Source organism: Leptonychotes weddellii, chromosome 5, assembly GCF_054177405.1.
Source record: "Leptonychotes weddellii isolate Sample4059 chromosome 5, ASM5417740v2, whole genome shotgun sequence".
NCBI classification, from domain to species: domain Eukaryota; kingdom Metazoa; phylum Chordata; class Mammalia; order Carnivora; family Phocidae; genus Leptonychotes; species Leptonychotes weddellii.
In genome coordinates this window covers 155,200,959-155,216,827 of record NC_138373.1, presented here as the reverse complement: position 1 = coordinate 155,216,827, position 15,869 = coordinate 155,200,959, and the positions used below count along the sequence as shown (strand labels likewise).

Genomic DNA, 15,869 nt, shown 5'->3' with positions numbered 1-15,869 from the left:
CGGGGAGAAGGCGCTCAGTGAGTCCCTGGGTCCTGGCTCAGGCGACCTGGAAGTTGACAGATACAGGGCAGCTCTGCACGGAAGGAGTTATGTTGAGGTGCTGCGTTATGCCAAGGAATATCCAGGTGGAGGTGACCGGGTGGGCTTGCCCCTCACCTGAGCCAGAGACTGGGTCCTCAGAGTGAGCCCCCCCTGCCCCAGGAGCGCTGTGAACTTGTATAGGAGGCAAGGCTGAGCCTTGGGGACGAGCCCAGCACTCAGGACAGTCTGGGGTCCCAGAGGAAGGAGAGGGACTCTAGGGAGTGGGGGGTTCTGGTCCAGTGTCCAGGACAGAGCATGTGGAGAGCACCTGGCTGGTGGGGCCATAAACCTGGGGGGAGGGGGGCAGCATTTGAAGGAACTTGTCTGTGAGGGAAGGAAAACAAAAGCGGGGCTCCTGAGAGAATGTAGAGACAACGGAAAATGTTTTCAAAGTCACGTTTATTATGAGTTATTTCCCAATGAAGGTAATAAATATTTACCACAGAAATTTGAAAACCACCTACAAGCACAACAAATGGGCTGTAATTACAGATAATGGCGTAATGACATCCACTGTCAGTACTGGGGTGTATACGTTCTCCACCTTTCCTCTGTACACACATACACACCCACAATTTCGGGTGTTTTTAAATAAGACGAGGCTCCCGCTCTGCACCAGGTTTTTGTTACCTGTTCACCAAATAAAGACTGTTGCTCCCTGGCATTTACTAGACCACACAGTTACTATTCCTGACAGTGGAGTGTCTTCCAGAGCATAAATGCGCCAGATAAAGGAGTTTTGTTTGATACGGTGGTAGGAACTGAAGAATGTTGTTGTGTGCTGATCAGCAACCTCAGCAGAGCTGGAGAGGTGTGGGGCTGGGTGGCATTAACGCGCAGGTGGGGAATGGAGCCTTGGCCGTTTCTAAAAGAACAGTATCCTTCTTTGTCTTTGCACACATATTTTAAAAAAATTATAAAACACATGCTCATTGTGAGGTGGAACCAATTCAAAAAGTAGTAAGAAAAGCAGTTGCACGTAATCCTACCAGCTGTTGACATAATTCCTTCCTTATGGTGATCAGAGAACTAGCGTACATATGGTCTATGCAAAAATATGGCGGCTATTGAAAATACAGCTGAAGCGTGCTCCTAGCTGCTGACCAGTGCTGTGCTTCTGACAGAAGACAGCTGATCAGGGAACATGAGAATCAGGGGCTCAGGGGAAGGTGTGAGGTGGGTGTCAGGCCTGGTCTCCCCCACCCCTAGGCCAGCTCAGCAAGGAGCAGGGTCCTGCTCTGGGGCTTCAAGCAGCTGGGAGAGCCTGCCTCTCACCAGCTCTTGCCTCCTTGAGGAGGCGAGCGCTATCAGAACGGGAGCCTCAGTCCCCATGTCCCCGAGACACAAGGACCCAGCAAGGAGCCGCAAAGGGGGGGTTCTGTGTGCTGGGCGGTAGCCCCATATGCTCACAAGGAGCCTGCTTCTAGGAGTCCATAATCTCATGGCAGCTCAAGGGAACGGGCTCGCCTAGAGGCTGCCCCTAGAACCACATCTCTCTTTTTAAGGGTCTGTCCTTGTAAGAAAGTGCTGTGTCTGAACTTGCTGGTTCTTCAACTCCCAGCGTACTGACTCGCTACAGGTGAGAGATGCAGCTTGCTGTGCCAATGTTGAGGATTTTGAGCTTATCACTGCTTCCGTTTGGTTACACTCAAATGCATAAATAAGAAAAACAGCACAGTTCACCTGCAGTCACTTTACTCTGTGCTTGCCAACGAATCACACCTGGGGAGAAGGTAGGTCCCCGTCTCTTGCTTGTCTCCATTAAGGCTCTGGGAGTACAGAAGTGGGCAGGGGACGTTGAGAAAAAAGGGGCGCAGGCCACAAGCCCTTCTGTTGTGCTGGGCTACTGCCTGGGGGCCCGGGATGTCTATATGTGCACTGGAATTCTATTTTTTCGTAAGGCTTATTAATACCTCCCTGATTCACATACAATGCAACAGATAATAAGACTCCTTTATATTTTATACAAAACTCTATCAAATATTTAAGCTAGGTCAAAAAAAGTGTTCCAAAATGTAAATAATTGAGCATCTTTTAATGGCCCACGAGCGTCAGTGCCCTCGTTGGAGAAGGCTACCACCCCCTCCCGCGCCACTGACCACTTCCTGTCTGGGGAAACAGGATCACGTTACTCTTCCTTCCAAACCCCAAGACTGCACAAAGGGCAGCCCAACCCCCAGCCATAGGTACCCCCACCCGCACCCCCACCCACCCCCAACCCATCACAACACAGGCTATTCTAGGAACATTGCACTGGGAGGGCGGCAAGACAGTTGGCAGTGGCCCCTCCATCCTGGGCTTCCTGGTGTCATTTCCCAGCCAACCAAGCTAACAGACCCAGATGCTTAAATGTTAGACTTCCTTAAGCTCTAGACCACCACATACACCAAAAGTAGCTTCCTAGCTTTTCCTAAAAACACTAGATTGCCTTTGGTTTCAGTAAACTATAAATTCAGCACAGAGGCAGGACCCCGTGTGTCACAGACATCAGGGCATCGAATGCCAGTGTGGACGTAGCTACAGAGAGATCGGGAAGTACCTGCGAAAGAATGTCCTAGACTTGTCTCCTCATGAACGCTTCTGCATGAGGAGTGGGAAAGGAGGAGTCCCTCCCAGCTCCGGCCCCCCAAAGCCAGGCCAGACAGGACAGGTTTGCCAAGCAGCCTCAGCTCCGGCCCCTACTGGACAGCAGGGAAGGTAGCAGTGCCTTCATAAGTCCCTCGGGGAAGGCTGTTGGCCGCTTGCTGGTGTCTGGGATCTGAAACGAGTGAAGAATACTAACTCAGCCACTGGCCTTCATCAGCAAGGATGGATGGACGCCACCAGCCAACGCCAAGTGCACCTCTGGGCACTGCAGGGTGGTGGTGTCCAAAGCCACGGCGCCTTCCACCCTTCCGTGCTGGGCTGATGTCGCCACCCTGGGGTTCTAAGCTGGTGGCCCTCCAGCCGCCTGGACCCCTCCCACTGGACGTCCACAGGCACAACAGAGCCCATCAGCTTCCTCCGCATAGACCAGCTCGCCCACTGGCCTGCACTACCATCCCCAGGCCACCTCCTTCTGACCAGCTGCCCCACTCCCTCTGAATGCAGGCAGACCCCAGGGCTTGCAACTGGCATCTCCTGGCCCTAGAGCCTATGAACACCTCAGTCCCACGGGTTCTAGTGAGACCAGGCCCTCCTCATCCTTGCCTGGACCAGGGCAATTGCCCTCTTGCTGGTGAGCCTGCCACCCGAGGGCCCAGTGATGAGGGCTCCTTCCCATGGCCACTAGAATCATTGCCCAGTGCAAACCAGACCCTTCCACTCCCCTACTTTGAATCCTTCCATGTCTGCCAATAGCACTGAGACCCCATCTCCTGAGTGCCCACCACGTGGCCAGTACCATGCCAGGGGCTCCCCAAAGCCTCAAAAAAACCCAGTGAGGAGATGAAGAACACCCGCACGGAACAGGTGAGACCGTCAAGGCCCACGATTTTCAGGATTAGACCCAACCCTTGTAGCTGCAACCAAGCCCTTCTTGCTCTGAATCAGTTTTCAGAATTCAGAAGCAGCGGCATCCCAGGGGCCATGGTAGCGACAAAGGATGCTGGGTTCCACCCCCAGGCACCCCGCCCCCCAGACTGCGATTCAGCAAGTGTGGGGCCAGACGAGAATCTGCATAAATAGGCACCCCCCAACCCGCAGATGAAAGGTCCCTGCCAGACCCACACACCCACAGCCAAATCATTGACCTGGAGGTGGGGAAGAGCTGTGTCATCACTCGCGAACACACACTCGAGGTGAGCCACTGCAGCCCCCGGATGTCCTCGGGCATATCTGGAAGCCACATCACCAGTCTGCAGGAATAAAACCAGGAGACACACACATACACTTATCCGCATGAGAACAAGCCAACACACACACACACACACACACACAACCAAAAACTAAACAAAAGGCAGGTATCTTAAAACAATGTCCTTTGTCCAGCAAAACCGCCAGACTCACATCTAATCCCAATCTGATCAATCCCGGAAGGTGGATTAGGGACATGACACCAAAGACAAACCTCCCTAAAAGCCCTAAAGCAAATAGGTCATGTGGGGCTCTGGAAAGCTCAAGGGATACTCGTGGAAATAAAAGGGGAACGGTTTCCAGGCTTCTCCTCTGTGGCAAGGTACCCGCTGAAGCTTATGCAGAGAATCTCAGAGTCAAGGTAGCACCTCCCCTCCCCCCAAGCCCTGTGGCACTGGGCCATGTGCCAGCCCAGCGGACTCCCCACCCCCCACCCCTACACAAAAGGACCCATGTGGTGAGCTCTGTAAATGCCTGACCAGACCTCACCCCAGGGCAGGGGTGTTGGGAGCAGGCGGCTACTTCGGTAAGAGTGAGGAGGGGATTTGGGCAGGAGAATCAAGCTGGATTCTGAAGGATGGTTTGGCCTCTAAAAGATGGACCAAAGGCCATGCTGACTGACTCACTAAAAAGACCGTAAACACTAACATAAATCTAAAGAAAGCAGAGGTTAAACAAATACCCAGGATTCAAGTGTGTGCCTCGTGTCCTCCCAACACCCCAGGAATAAAATCCCAAAATGAAAGTGTACAACTACTAAGAAGTGGCAAACAAGAACAGCATGGAGAAAAGAGGTGGGCTGAGCGGGGTCCCCATGAGGCACTTTTCAGGGTGCTCCTTATGGACTGTGAGCTCCATCGCACTCTACAAGGAGCCAGGCCACAGGTCAAGGGCCTTACGTGGACTTTCTCAATCTCCACCCAACCCCAGGAGGAAAGCACAAAACCACATAAAACGCTCACCTCTGGACCACAGCAATGGCAGACCCCACGGGCAGCGTACAAGGAAGCATCACATATGACATTACCTTAATCGGTAAGAAGTTGCAAATCTTGCTCACGTATCCATGTTGTTTTTTAACAGCTTTACTCAGTGCTGAAAAATACAATGTGCAGGTGTATCTCCCACCAGGGTAAAAACCAAACCACCTTCCTGAGGGGCTGCTTGGATTTTCTATGAAATACACAAATCCCAGGGTGCCTGGGTGGCTCAGATGGTTAAGCGTCTGCCTTCAGCTCAGGTCATGATCCCAGGGTCCTGGGATCGAGCCCCGCATTGGGCTCCTTGCTTAGCAAGGAGCCTGCTTCTCCCTCTGCCTGCCACTCCCCCCGCTTGTACTCTCCCTCTCTCTCTCTGGCAAATAAATAAAATCTTAAAAAAAAAAAAAAATACACAAATCCCAGCATCTGAAGAATCAGAAGCACTCACAAATAAGATCAAATGAGGAGTATGCCCAGAACAGCCCTCAGATAGCCCGCAGGATACAGGGTTCTCAGTGAACCACTCTCGTTTAAATAACTCTTTTTGGAGGGCTACACAAACTTCTCGAATACCCCATCGACTTCTGAGCTTTTTCCCTGAACCTTCCGCTGGACTGTGTCTCCTTCTGCCCAGAGCCATCTGTCCTGTTAGTTCCCTTTTGTAATGACCTCCTGATGCCCCAAATCACATTCGCCCCAACAGCTGTTGGCTAGTGCAGTTAACAGAGGTGCCAGTGCCCTGGGGCAAGGGATGACGTCCCGTCCGTCTCTGAACTTCTCCAAGTGCCCAATCGGAAGCTGGTATGTGCACGCCTGTCCACCTAATAGCTGATCACATGATAAAGTATATCACCACTCAATGGCGATTCAAAATTGCAGCTCTGGAGGCAGGGAGAAATCAGAGAAAGGGGGCTCCTCAAGAAAGAAGGCTTTGAGATGGGTGAACAGGCAGAGAGGGGTTCTGGAAGAACAGGCCCACCCCTGTGGGCCCCCCACCCCCACTCCCATCATCTAGTGTGTCCGGTTCACTCAAAACAGGCTCAGCTGGAGTCTGCTCTCCTCTGGCCATGACCCCATGGGAAAGGAGACTGAGCACAGGCCTGTACCAGGAGTGGGGGCCCCAACAGGCCTGCCCTCTCGCTCTGCCCCACCTCCCACATGAGGATTACCTTCCTCAAAAGCACCTAGAGAAAAAGCCCTTTCAGTCTCTGTCTCTCTCTTTCTCTCTCTTTGTCACAGGAAAACCACCGCCTCTGTCAGCCCGCCCCCCCTGTGGAGTGAGCACCTGCAGTGAGCTTGGGCGACAGGGTGTCCAGGATGCTCTCATCCCAGGGCAGGATGCTGAGACGCAGGTGGTCCGGCAGCTCGTCTCCCTCAGGCTTCGTCCGCCCCGTAGCCACCCTCAGGGGAGATTCCAGGCTCCTGTGTCCCCAGGTGAATTTAAGGGTCTTCAACTCCTCTGAGGGTAAATTCAGGCACGGATGGGGCCTGTTGCAGATGCCTACCAAGGACACGGGAAACCGACCACCAAGTGAATGTGGGCAACAGGGGGTCATTACTCACGCAGCCGCCCACCCGCAGAATGACAGGAACCCAGCAGGCAAGCGCCCAGGAAGCTGCAGGCCTGTTATGGGCTAAGCAGGAGGTGGGGAGAAATGAGGGCGGGCGTTCGGGCTTGTGTAAGAGAGAGAAACGAGTGTAGGGTTTTGAAGCTGGAGACATGTGCGTTTGGCTCCGGCTCGTCACTCACTAGCTGTGTGCACTCCACAGCCACGGGTGGATTTATGAAGGTGAAAGATAAGAATTACAACTAATTTATAATAACTGGGCCACTGGTGAAGCCCGTATTCCAGGCCCTGAGTTAGGAACTTCGTAACAATTACGACCATTCCCACTGGTCTCCGCCCCTCCACTTCAGCAGAATCAGAAGCACAGAGAGGTTAAGAGACTCACCCAAAGCCACACAGCCAGTGAGTGGAAGAGCGGAATTCGACCCCAGGTCTGACATTAAGGATGACACTCTTCCGCTGTGGGGCTTTGAAAGCAGCACCAGGTAAGGGAGTTTGGGCAGGCCCTGCCACTCCAGTTACACGTGCCTGCTTTCCCTCCTACAACCTTACTACGTGCTCTGTGGCCTGCAAGCCTCTCACTCATGTCCCCCATGCCTAGAACACTCCCATTCATCTCAAAGTTGCAACAAGGATTCACATCCTCCTGAAGCCCTACCTCCCCCCACCCGGGCCATGCAGATCTCTCCCGTGTGATACCACAGTGTCCCTTAGCTTCCTATCAGGGCACTTGGCACACGCCCTCCTTCCACTTGCTTCTCTGCTCACCTGACCCGCAAGCTAAGCTCCCAAGGGACAAAGACCACATCTGCCTCTTCCCCGTGGTATCCCTGGCACTGAGCCAATGGCTTAGCACCTTGAAGGTGCACAAGCAACAATTTCCCAGTCGAAAAATACATGTATGTCCTTTTAACCACCACTCCTTGGTCTTGGCCAAAGACTAATTCAGAGAAGCAGTAGGGAAACCAACTTTTAGCCTTAAAGACAATCCATCTAATACTGGCGAGAGCCCAATTCCCAGCGCCCAGACCCGCTGATGACCCAAAGGCAGGAACCTGCCCCAGAAAGGACAGCTGGGCTCATGGGTGTGACCCACACCTGGCCAGAGACAAGGATTCTGCTTGCTCCACTTGGGGCTCAGGGCCAGAAACCCTGCTTAAACTCCCTCCCTTGTTTATCTAAAGATTCAAAATAGTTCATGCAGCAAAGAAAAACTAACAGGACTGCCTTCACTGTTCGGACAGGGGATTACTGAGGGAGGAGAGAGCCGTGGGGCGGGGATACCCCGCGGCCGAGCCCCAGCTCTGTTCCTCGGTGGGGTCCCCGGCTCACCGCTGTCTCCCCATTTGTAAACTGGGGCCAAGATTTCCTATCTCCCAGGGAATGAAGGGGCTGAGCAAGGTGCCAAGTGGAGACGCTGAGCGCTGAGTTTCTACCCGACACCAGGCTCCAGTGACGGCTAGCGAAAAGCTTGTTAAAAGGCCGGTCTACCCTCACCGCGCCCGTACGTACCGCTCTCCTCCAAGAACCTCAAGGTGTCTAAGTACCCACGAAGGCAGATCTCGCCAAGCTCCTGGCAACAAACCAAATACGGTAACTGCAGTGCTGAGACCAAGAGCAGAGCCCTCCCCGCTGGCAGCTGCTCCCATGGCCCAGCACGGCCACAGCAAGGCTGGACGACAGGGCTCCGGGCTCCTAAGAGACAGAAGTCCACTTCCACACGGGACTAGGTTCGAACGACACCCCCTCCGCGAAGACTTTGCTGGCAGCGCAGCATGACAGGCGCTGATTTCCCTAGGCTCCCTTGGTCCCCGCACGAGCCTCCACCCTCACAAATATGGGGGCTTGTGCTAGTTGTCACGGGACAATTAGCAGCGGCCTCCTCCACTCGTCTGGACACAAACCACACATGCAAACCAATGCACAGCCTCCCCTCTCTCCTGGAGTACATGCTGTTGGGGTACAGCATACACACGGCCTTCCTTCTCCCCGGAGAACCATTAGGGTACATGGTTCACACCTTTTCTTTTTATTAGGGAGATAAGACCTCCTACAACAACAATCAAGAAAGATTAAACCACCAAATGCAGTGTGGCTCTTGACCACACTTGCAAATACGAATCCTCAGGATACCTCCAAAAAAAAAAAAAAAAAAAAATCACACTGCCCAGGCCGCACCCCAACTACTTAAATCAGAGCCCGGGGATGTGGAATCTGAGCTGCGGGGCTGTTTAAATCTTCCCAGGTGATTCCAATGGGCAGAGTGGGGCAGCCCTGAGCTGCCGGGACCAGAAACTCCTCTCTGAGTTCCTATTCGATGAGGGGGATCTGTTTCTGTTTGTGGAAAGGACAATTGGGAGCTATCCTGGCAAACGAGGAAGCAAAGAAGAGCTGCACCCCCAGAACACACAGCCCCCAACTCACCTTGAGATCCGGAGGGAACAGTGCTCGCATTAGCAGGTAGACATTCTCGGAGCAGAGGCGCAAACTGAGCTTGGTTAGGTCCACGTGAAGAAAGTTCGTCGACGTGACTTTAGGGCAGATGTCATACTCCCCGTAGAAGGGGGACACAGTGATGGTTGTTTTGGCATCAAAGAAGGGGACATTGTCACTTACTCCTCCATCCATGTATCGCTTTTACGGGGAGGAAGAAAGGACATACTGTCAGAAGCTCTGGGCGAGTGTCTTCTGTGCTTTTTCGGATTATGGGTAGAGCCTTCTCAGAGCCGCAGGCTGATATTGTGGGAAGACAAGGTTCCAGAACTACTCTTTCAACAAAGCTTTCCTGAGCATTTCTATGCCAGGCCAGGCTCTGGGCTGGCACTCAAGTGTGATATATACTGTTGTGTAGTTTGTGCACTGCACAAAAAGTACCTGGCAAAGAGGCAGACAGAGGCTGGAGCCCAGCCCATAGTTTGCTGGCCAAGTCCGAAGCCCAGGCGGGTACCTATAGGTGCGCCCATGTAATCTGCACAAAAAGGGCCGAATAGAGCAGGGGCTCTGTGTGCACCGGGGACAGAGTATGATATTGACCCTGCCCTCAAAGAGACGGAAGGTCATGGGTTCAATTCCAGACCCCCCCTTGCTGCTTGGAAAATCAGAACCAGCACCTTGAGGAGCTTTGGAGACTTAAATGGCAGTGAACCTGGAACCAGGGCAGCCTTCGGAAAACCTCCTCTGAATCCACAACCTAGTGGCATTTGGGATCAGCTACCGCAAGCATCAGGCTTCCTATATCCATACCCTGCGACAACCTTAGGCTGGCACAGGCAGAGTTGGGTACAATTTGGACAAAGTCTTGGACTGCTCAAAGCAATGTCTAGAATGATTCCCAAATCCGAGGCCATCCCAGCCCAGCTGCCGGTGCCCACAGAGAAAGGCCTTCAAATATCACAGCCAGTCCTTCCCGAGACCTAAAGCAAGTCCAGAGAAGAACCACCCATGCTCAGCCGTGCCTTAGCTATCCAGAGAGTCTTGCCTTGAGTCCAAAAGATGATCAGGCATGTACACAGTGGTATTTTCAAAATCGTAGCCACACAATTTCCATGGAAGATGTAAGGAAGCCTCAGAAACCTCCCTGGCAGAAAAGGACATGGATCAGAACGTCGGGAACCTTCGGGAACCCTAAGGAAGAAAGCAGGCTGACTGTTTCTCACTCAAGGGAGAGTCTCAAGTCCGATGTGCCTTGTCACATGGACTTTTCCCTTCCATTCCAAATTTTCGTATAGTAACGTTCTGAGTTTGCTTGGTGGAATCAAGAAGGAGCTGTTCTGGTTCTCCGCGGGTTTCACTGGCGTGTACTGAATGTGTGACCGCCCCCCCCCCCGGGGGGGGGGGGCTGGGGCAGCCTGGGTGAGGTGGGCAAGACGATAGAAACAGCCCCCACTTTCTGAAGACTCCCCCGTGCCAGGCTCTATGCCAAGCACCTCGAGGCCCTGGCCCATGCGAGCCTCACGACACCTCTACGACGCTACACTATGATGAACCCTCGTTTTGCAAACAGATCTCAGAGAGGTTAAGAAATATGTCCAAACCCGTCCAGCTAACGTGTGCGGGAGGAGGGATTCGGTCCGGGTCTGTCTGCCAAGCAGAGGCCGTGGGCATCTGGGGTGACACCTGCACTGCTCCGGGCCTGTTTTCTCATCCAGAAGCAGGGACAATGTGTCTGTCACGGGGCTGCTCCTGGGCACGAGTGAAGCTCTCGGCGTGACATGCCTCTGCCTTTGCCCCACAGCATGAGGACGCCACCACCCTGGGACATTCAGGCGTCGTGTCTTCTCTCTCAGGACAGGATGTCTTAGCTGGGCACTACTCATGTTTAGGACCAGGTCATTCTTTGTGGAGAGGGCCGGCCCGTGCCCTGCAGGGTGTCAGCAGCCCCCCGGGCCTCGACACACGAGGCGCCAGGAGCACTCCCCCAGTTATGGCAACCCAAACTGTCTCCAGACACTGTCCCAGGGTCGGGGGGGGCGGCGGCAGAATCACCCCCAGGGTGATCACCATGGCCCTAGAAGGAGTCTGCCAGTGGCCCAGCATCGGCCAGCATCTAGTCCAAAGCCAGCAGAACACACACTACAACCTGGGTCTCTCCATTCCAGGCAGGGCTCAGCAATCGGCCACAACACATATTTGTGGGATGGAACCAAACTGAAGCCCTGTCAGCAGCTTCTGCCCAAAGCCATGGGCCAAAAAGGACAAAGGCAGACCCAGACAGGCTGCAAACTCTCAAGCGCTGAAAATAAAGCTCTACCCTAAGCAAGGAACGGACTCGTAAGCACCCTGGAGCTTAACCAGGCCAGCAGGACCTATCTGGGGTGCTCAGGTGAAGATTAAGTGAATCAGCTTACCTTCTAGATAGCGAGATAATTAATTCTACATGAAAGTGGCCATGCTGCCCAGGCAGCCTAGAAGGGGGCTAGCTGGGGAACCTCTGTCTGAAAGGCCAAGAGGCAAAAGGCTCTGCATTTGGGGACAGGCCCCCGGGTGCCTGTGGCTGGTGCCCTGCAGGCAGGAACTGGGCAGACAATTTAAAAGCAGACTCACCACGCCTCTGAAGGAAGGAGGGATTATGCCGCTGAAGAAAGGGATGAAGCTGGAACAGACCAAGGCCTGCGAAGACAAAAAGAAGTGAAACCAGAGGCCCAAACAGCCTGCCTTCTGATCTCCTGGGGGCCCGCGTAAGCCTTCTTCAGATGAACAGAGCAACAGGCCTAAGATGCTCTTTGCAAAGGGGGCGCTTTAATAAACAAGCTGAACAAATGACGAACCAAACTACACACTTGTATTTCAGGCCTAAGTAAAAGCTCCTAATGACACTGTGGACATCAACTTCCTGTCCCTCTCCCCACAAGAGCTGCACTGGGCCCTTGCAGACGCCACCCAGAGGACCCAGAGTCGCTGACTGACTGGGAAGACACCAGAGCAGGACTTTGCAAAAAATTCATTGAATCGCCCAGAGGGCTGGTCAACCACAGACTCCATGGCCCACCCCAGGATTCTGATTCAGCAGGCTGGTGGGGCCTGAGAGCCTGGAAGCCAGCGAAGTTTCTGGATGCTGCTGATGGTGTGGATCCTGGCCGGGAAGCGGCGGGGGGGGAGACAGGAAGCAAGACCGGCCCACTGAGAAAACCTACTCCTGCTGGAATGGATCAGTGCTGGCTATCTAGAAAAAGCTTTTGGAAACAAGCTTAAATAGAGGTGGACCGTGGCTGCTGAGATGCTCCTGGTTGTATGTGCTAGGAATATACATTGTGGAAGGAGGGACATATATGGGACAGGGTCTCTGGAGGAGGGGATCAGGAGCCAAGTCTTAAAGGACAGGGAGGTAGTATTTGAAACTGAAACCAACCAGGGCCATTCCGGGATCTATACAGGTTATAGACCACCGACCACCGATGCACACAGAGTGGTGCAGGAAGCAAACCAGCATCTGGGCAGCCAGGGTCTTTTGCATCTTAAGAAATGACGCAGGTGGCCTACGGCAGCCCTCTCTGTGTTGCTTCCAAAAAGAAATAGCTTTTCTTCCTTGACAAGGCCCAAATAAGCAAACTGCTTACGTCCACAACTTCGTCTTTGGACTGAAAATCAGACACCAGCACGTTTTCCCCATCAGACACCCTGGTGAGTGAAATGCACATTTTGCCAGAGATGAGCCTGTGGATATTGTCTGGGAGGTGTCTCTGAAGACTTTTTTGGATGTGCCTGCCCAAGTTGAAGGAGGGGTGGAGGATGCCAATGCTCCGGCTCCTGGCACTCTGGACAAGGTCCCCGAGGATCTGCATGAGGAGGTCTGGAGGGCAGGAGACAAATACACAAAGGACTGTGCTACCTGGGAGATGGAAATGCTTTGTGGCAAGACCAGACACCAGGTGGCAAGGAAGCGGCCAGCCTTCTTCCAGGCCCACACTGATACAGAAGTCACGTGCGGCCATGGGTCCCTTCAAATGCGGCCATTCCCAACTGAGGTGTGTAAATGGCACACTGGAATTCAAAGGCTTCATAAAAAATAAAATGAAATAAAATAAAATATCTCCTTAATCATGTTTTATATTGATTAGATGTGAAAATGATAATGTTCCGGCTGTACTGGGATCAACGAAATTAATTTCACTTGTGTCTTTCACTTTTTTCAGTGTGGCTACTGGGAAATATTAAATGACACACACAGCTACACTGTATTTCTCCTGGACAGCGCTGCTCTGGGTCCCTGCCACAGGAAGGAGCCTTCCGAGGTGCCCAGGGGCGCTCTCTCTCCCCTCCATCCCCCAAAGCCAGAAGCGGAAATGCCTCAGCATCAGAGCTTTAGCACAAAGGACCTAACATTGCAGGAAGCAGAGACTCAGTGCAGGCTGGGGCCCAAGGGCAAGTCCACCTCCTACTACCCAAGCGACCTCAGAAAGTCACTTCACTGCCCCTCGCCATCTCAGACTGTGCATTTTTAACTTTGGGGACAGAAGGGATTAGATTCGCTACCATCTGTAAGGTCCTCAACACAGCAAAGGCTTCTAATTAAGAACTAGACTTACCCTTAAGCTTCTGACACCAGAATTACCACTGTCTAATGGGCATGGGCCACATTCATGCCCCATCAAGCCTCACTCATGGACCTGGACCCCCTCCGACTGATCTGCATTGCCCTGACATGCAGGACCACCAGTCTCAGCCTGAGACCGAGTCCATCACAAATCCTGAGATGCAGAAGGGCAGCCATAAGCCAGCCTGTCTTGGAAGACCTCTGACCTCAACTCAACTCTCCCTGTGCGTGTGGCCCCACTGAGCCAGGGCAGAAGGGGCAAAGTTGCAGACAGCTGGCTCGTTCTGCCAGGCTTTCCTGCTGAGTACTTGGCGTGGAAGCACTTGCAGGAACTCTTTCCAAGTTGTGGCCCTAGGAAATGCTCCTCAGTGGTCCCCAAATGAGACAGGAGTTCAAAGCAGGGCTCCTGGAATTTGGGGAGTGGCTCCTGCTAAAACCTCCAGACCCCACTTTCCAAGGACCTCGTGGTCCCCAAGCCTCCCCCTGCCCTACAGGGTACAGACCCAGGCTGCACATGTCCTCTGCCAGTTAGGAACCCTGTCTGTACTGGAATCAGTGCAGGTTACCTTGACGTACAAGGGCTGTCTTTTCTGGCTGCCAAAGCCCAGAGTGTGCAGATGGGCCATGGCCAGTCTGTTCCTCCTTGAGGCCACATCTCCTGCCCTTTGCTCTCCTCCCGTCAGTGGAAAAGCCAGCCCAGCCAGGGCCTCTCTCCTAATCCCCACCTCCCAGCCAGCCCAGGGTCTGCTCACCGATCCTATCCAATCCTATCCAATCCCAGGGCTGCACCTACTGGCAGGGAGCTCCAGGCCATGCAGGAACAAAGTCACTCCCTGCTGGTGGAGTCCAACACATCAGTCCCCAGGGAAGAGCAGAGTAAATTGCTAAGGAAGCTGAACAGGGGTCGATGAGGCGCACTATCTTCCTGTCTGGGGGTCTTTGGGTGCCAACATCTCCAGCTGCCACTTGTCCCAGGTCCTGCCCCCTGGCTCAGAACCCCAGGCCACACTCCTGTTTGGGCCGTCTTGGTACAAGCCCCATATCGTCCCCTCCCACCACCACCCACATAGACAGATGTTTAATTTGCACAAGATTCAAATGCACAGACCTCATTTCCAGGGGCACTGAGCAAGATGGGGGTGGGGGAAAGGATGGTATAGGGGATGTCCAGAGATCCACTCCAGCCCCTAGGAAGGGTCTAGTACCCCCTCCAAGCCCCCCCCCCAACATTCCCCCGCCCCACCATGACCCTTCGACTCCAAACCAGTAGGCCTGCCCAGGAGGACTCCGAAGAGTTGCCCTCCCCCTGAAAGGCTATCCAGCTCCCTACCTCCCCCGGGTTGGGGCGCCGGGCGTGTCTCCAAACCCTGTAGTCGCCAGAGGGAAGACAGGGCCCGCCCAGGGACACAGGCCAATGCCCCCCTCCTGGTGCGACCCAGGGCAAATCGCCCAGCGCCTCGTGAGCTGATGGCAGGAACCTCAGGGACCAGCTCCACCCTGGGCCCCCTGGGTCCTGCTCCCTCCTCCGCGTTGCTCCGTTTGAGCTCACTCTCGGTCCCGGGGCGAGGGGCTTCCTGCAAGCCCAGGCGCCAGAGCCGGGTTGGAGTGCGGATACGCTCGGGGTTCCCACACCCGGAAGAGCCAAGCCCAGGCGCACCCCCCTCCCAGGCTGGCGACAGAGAACCCCCGGCGCCGGGCGAGAGGACGCGGCGGAGGTAGCGTCTGTCTGGAGACGGGCCCCCCCGGGACGCACCCCGCGGTGTCCGTTGTCCCATCCCAGCTCCGCGCGGCGCCCCGGCGGCGGCCCCGGACGTACCCAGCGAGATCCCGGAGAGAAAGAGGACGCCGTGCAGCGCCCCGGCCGAGGAGCCGAACAGCATGCGCGCGTCGCGGATGAGGTGCGGGGCGCGCTCGCTCAGGCAGCGGGTCGCCCCGACGTGGTAGGTGCCCAGGAAGCCGCATCCCGAGAAGGACAGGCTCCATCCGCGCTCGGGGTCGTACATAGCGGCGGCGCGGCGGGGGTCTCGGCTCCGGGGCTCGCGGAGGGAGGCGGCCGCGCTGCGGCACTCGCGGGGGACCCGCGTCCGGCTCGGGGTCTGGTGACCGCGCCGCACCGCTCGGCGCCCGAGCGCTCTCTCCGCCCGGCCTCCGCGCCGCCGCTCAGGCACTCCCTGCGTGACGTCAGCCGGCAGCCCCGCCCCCTCGGGCCAGGCCGACGAGCCTCCGGCCGCCCAACGAGCACCGGGGCCCCCCCCCCTCCATCGCCGCGGGGTTCTGCGAGGGGTCTGGGGCCGGGGCGGAGGAGAGAAGAGGACCTTGCCCCCAGGTGGGAGTTGGAGAGCAATTGTCCATCCCCCAGACGGACAGCTAGCT

The 15,869-nt window shown here is 54.9% G+C and overlaps 1 protein-coding gene and 1 long non-coding RNA gene across 4 annotated transcripts; one reads left to right on the top strand and one right to left on the bottom strand.

Moving 5' to 3' along the window:
• Positions 1 to 2,720: 2,720 nt before the first annotated feature.
• Positions 2,721 to 15,614, bottom strand: PNPLA3 (patatin like domain 3, 1-acylglycerol-3-phosphate O-acyltransferase). 3 transcript variants are annotated; one of them, XM_081822609.1, is made up of 9 exons: positions 15,313 to 15,614; positions 12,520 to 12,752; positions 11,507 to 11,572; positions 8,888 to 9,097; positions 7,976 to 8,036; positions 6,181 to 6,396; positions 4,878 to 5,010; positions 3,813 to 3,917; positions 2,721 to 2,839 (listed from the first exon to the last, which is right to left on the bottom strand). In XM_081822609.1, the coding sequence occupies exons 1-9, from the start codon at positions 15,497 to 15,499 to the stop codon at positions 2,791 to 2,793; spliced, it is 1,260 nt and encodes a 419-aa protein (XP_081678735.1). In that variant the 5' UTR covers positions 15,500 to 15,614; the 3' UTR covers positions 2,721 to 2,790. The 3 variants fall into 3 exon arrangements, with proteins under 3 accessions (XP_081678735.1, XP_030873371.2, XP_081678734.1); XM_031017511.2 differs by lacking the exon at positions 15,313 to 15,614 and having other exon boundaries at positions 4,943 to 5,010; positions 12,520 to 13,610; XM_081822608.1 differs by lacking the exon at positions 15,313 to 15,614 and having other exon boundaries at positions 12,520 to 13,607.
• LOC145721929 (uncharacterized) lies at positions 3,909 to 9,318 on the top strand. The gene is made up of 2 exons (XR_014145955.1): positions 3,909 to 4,950; positions 6,135 to 9,318. It is a non-coding gene; the product is annotated as an uncharacterized LOC145721929 (long non-coding RNA).
• Positions 15,615 to 15,869: the final 255 nt, after the last annotated feature.

Bases quoted from the DNA above. Each gene is read 5' to 3' on its own strand.
- PNPLA3 (XM_081822608.1), bottom strand. From the start codon at position 12,963: ATGAAGCCTTTGAATTCCAGTGTGCCATTTACACACCTCAGTTGGGAA. The intron at 8,037-8,887 runs GTGAGTTGGGGG...GTTTGTTGCCAG, and splicing joins TGTTCCCTCCGGATCTCAAG to GAGCTTGGCGAGATCTGCCT. The intron at 2,840-3,812 runs GTCAATGATTTG...CACTCGTTTCAG, and splicing joins CAGCTCTTCCCCACCTCCAG to ATCCCAGACACCAGCAAGCG.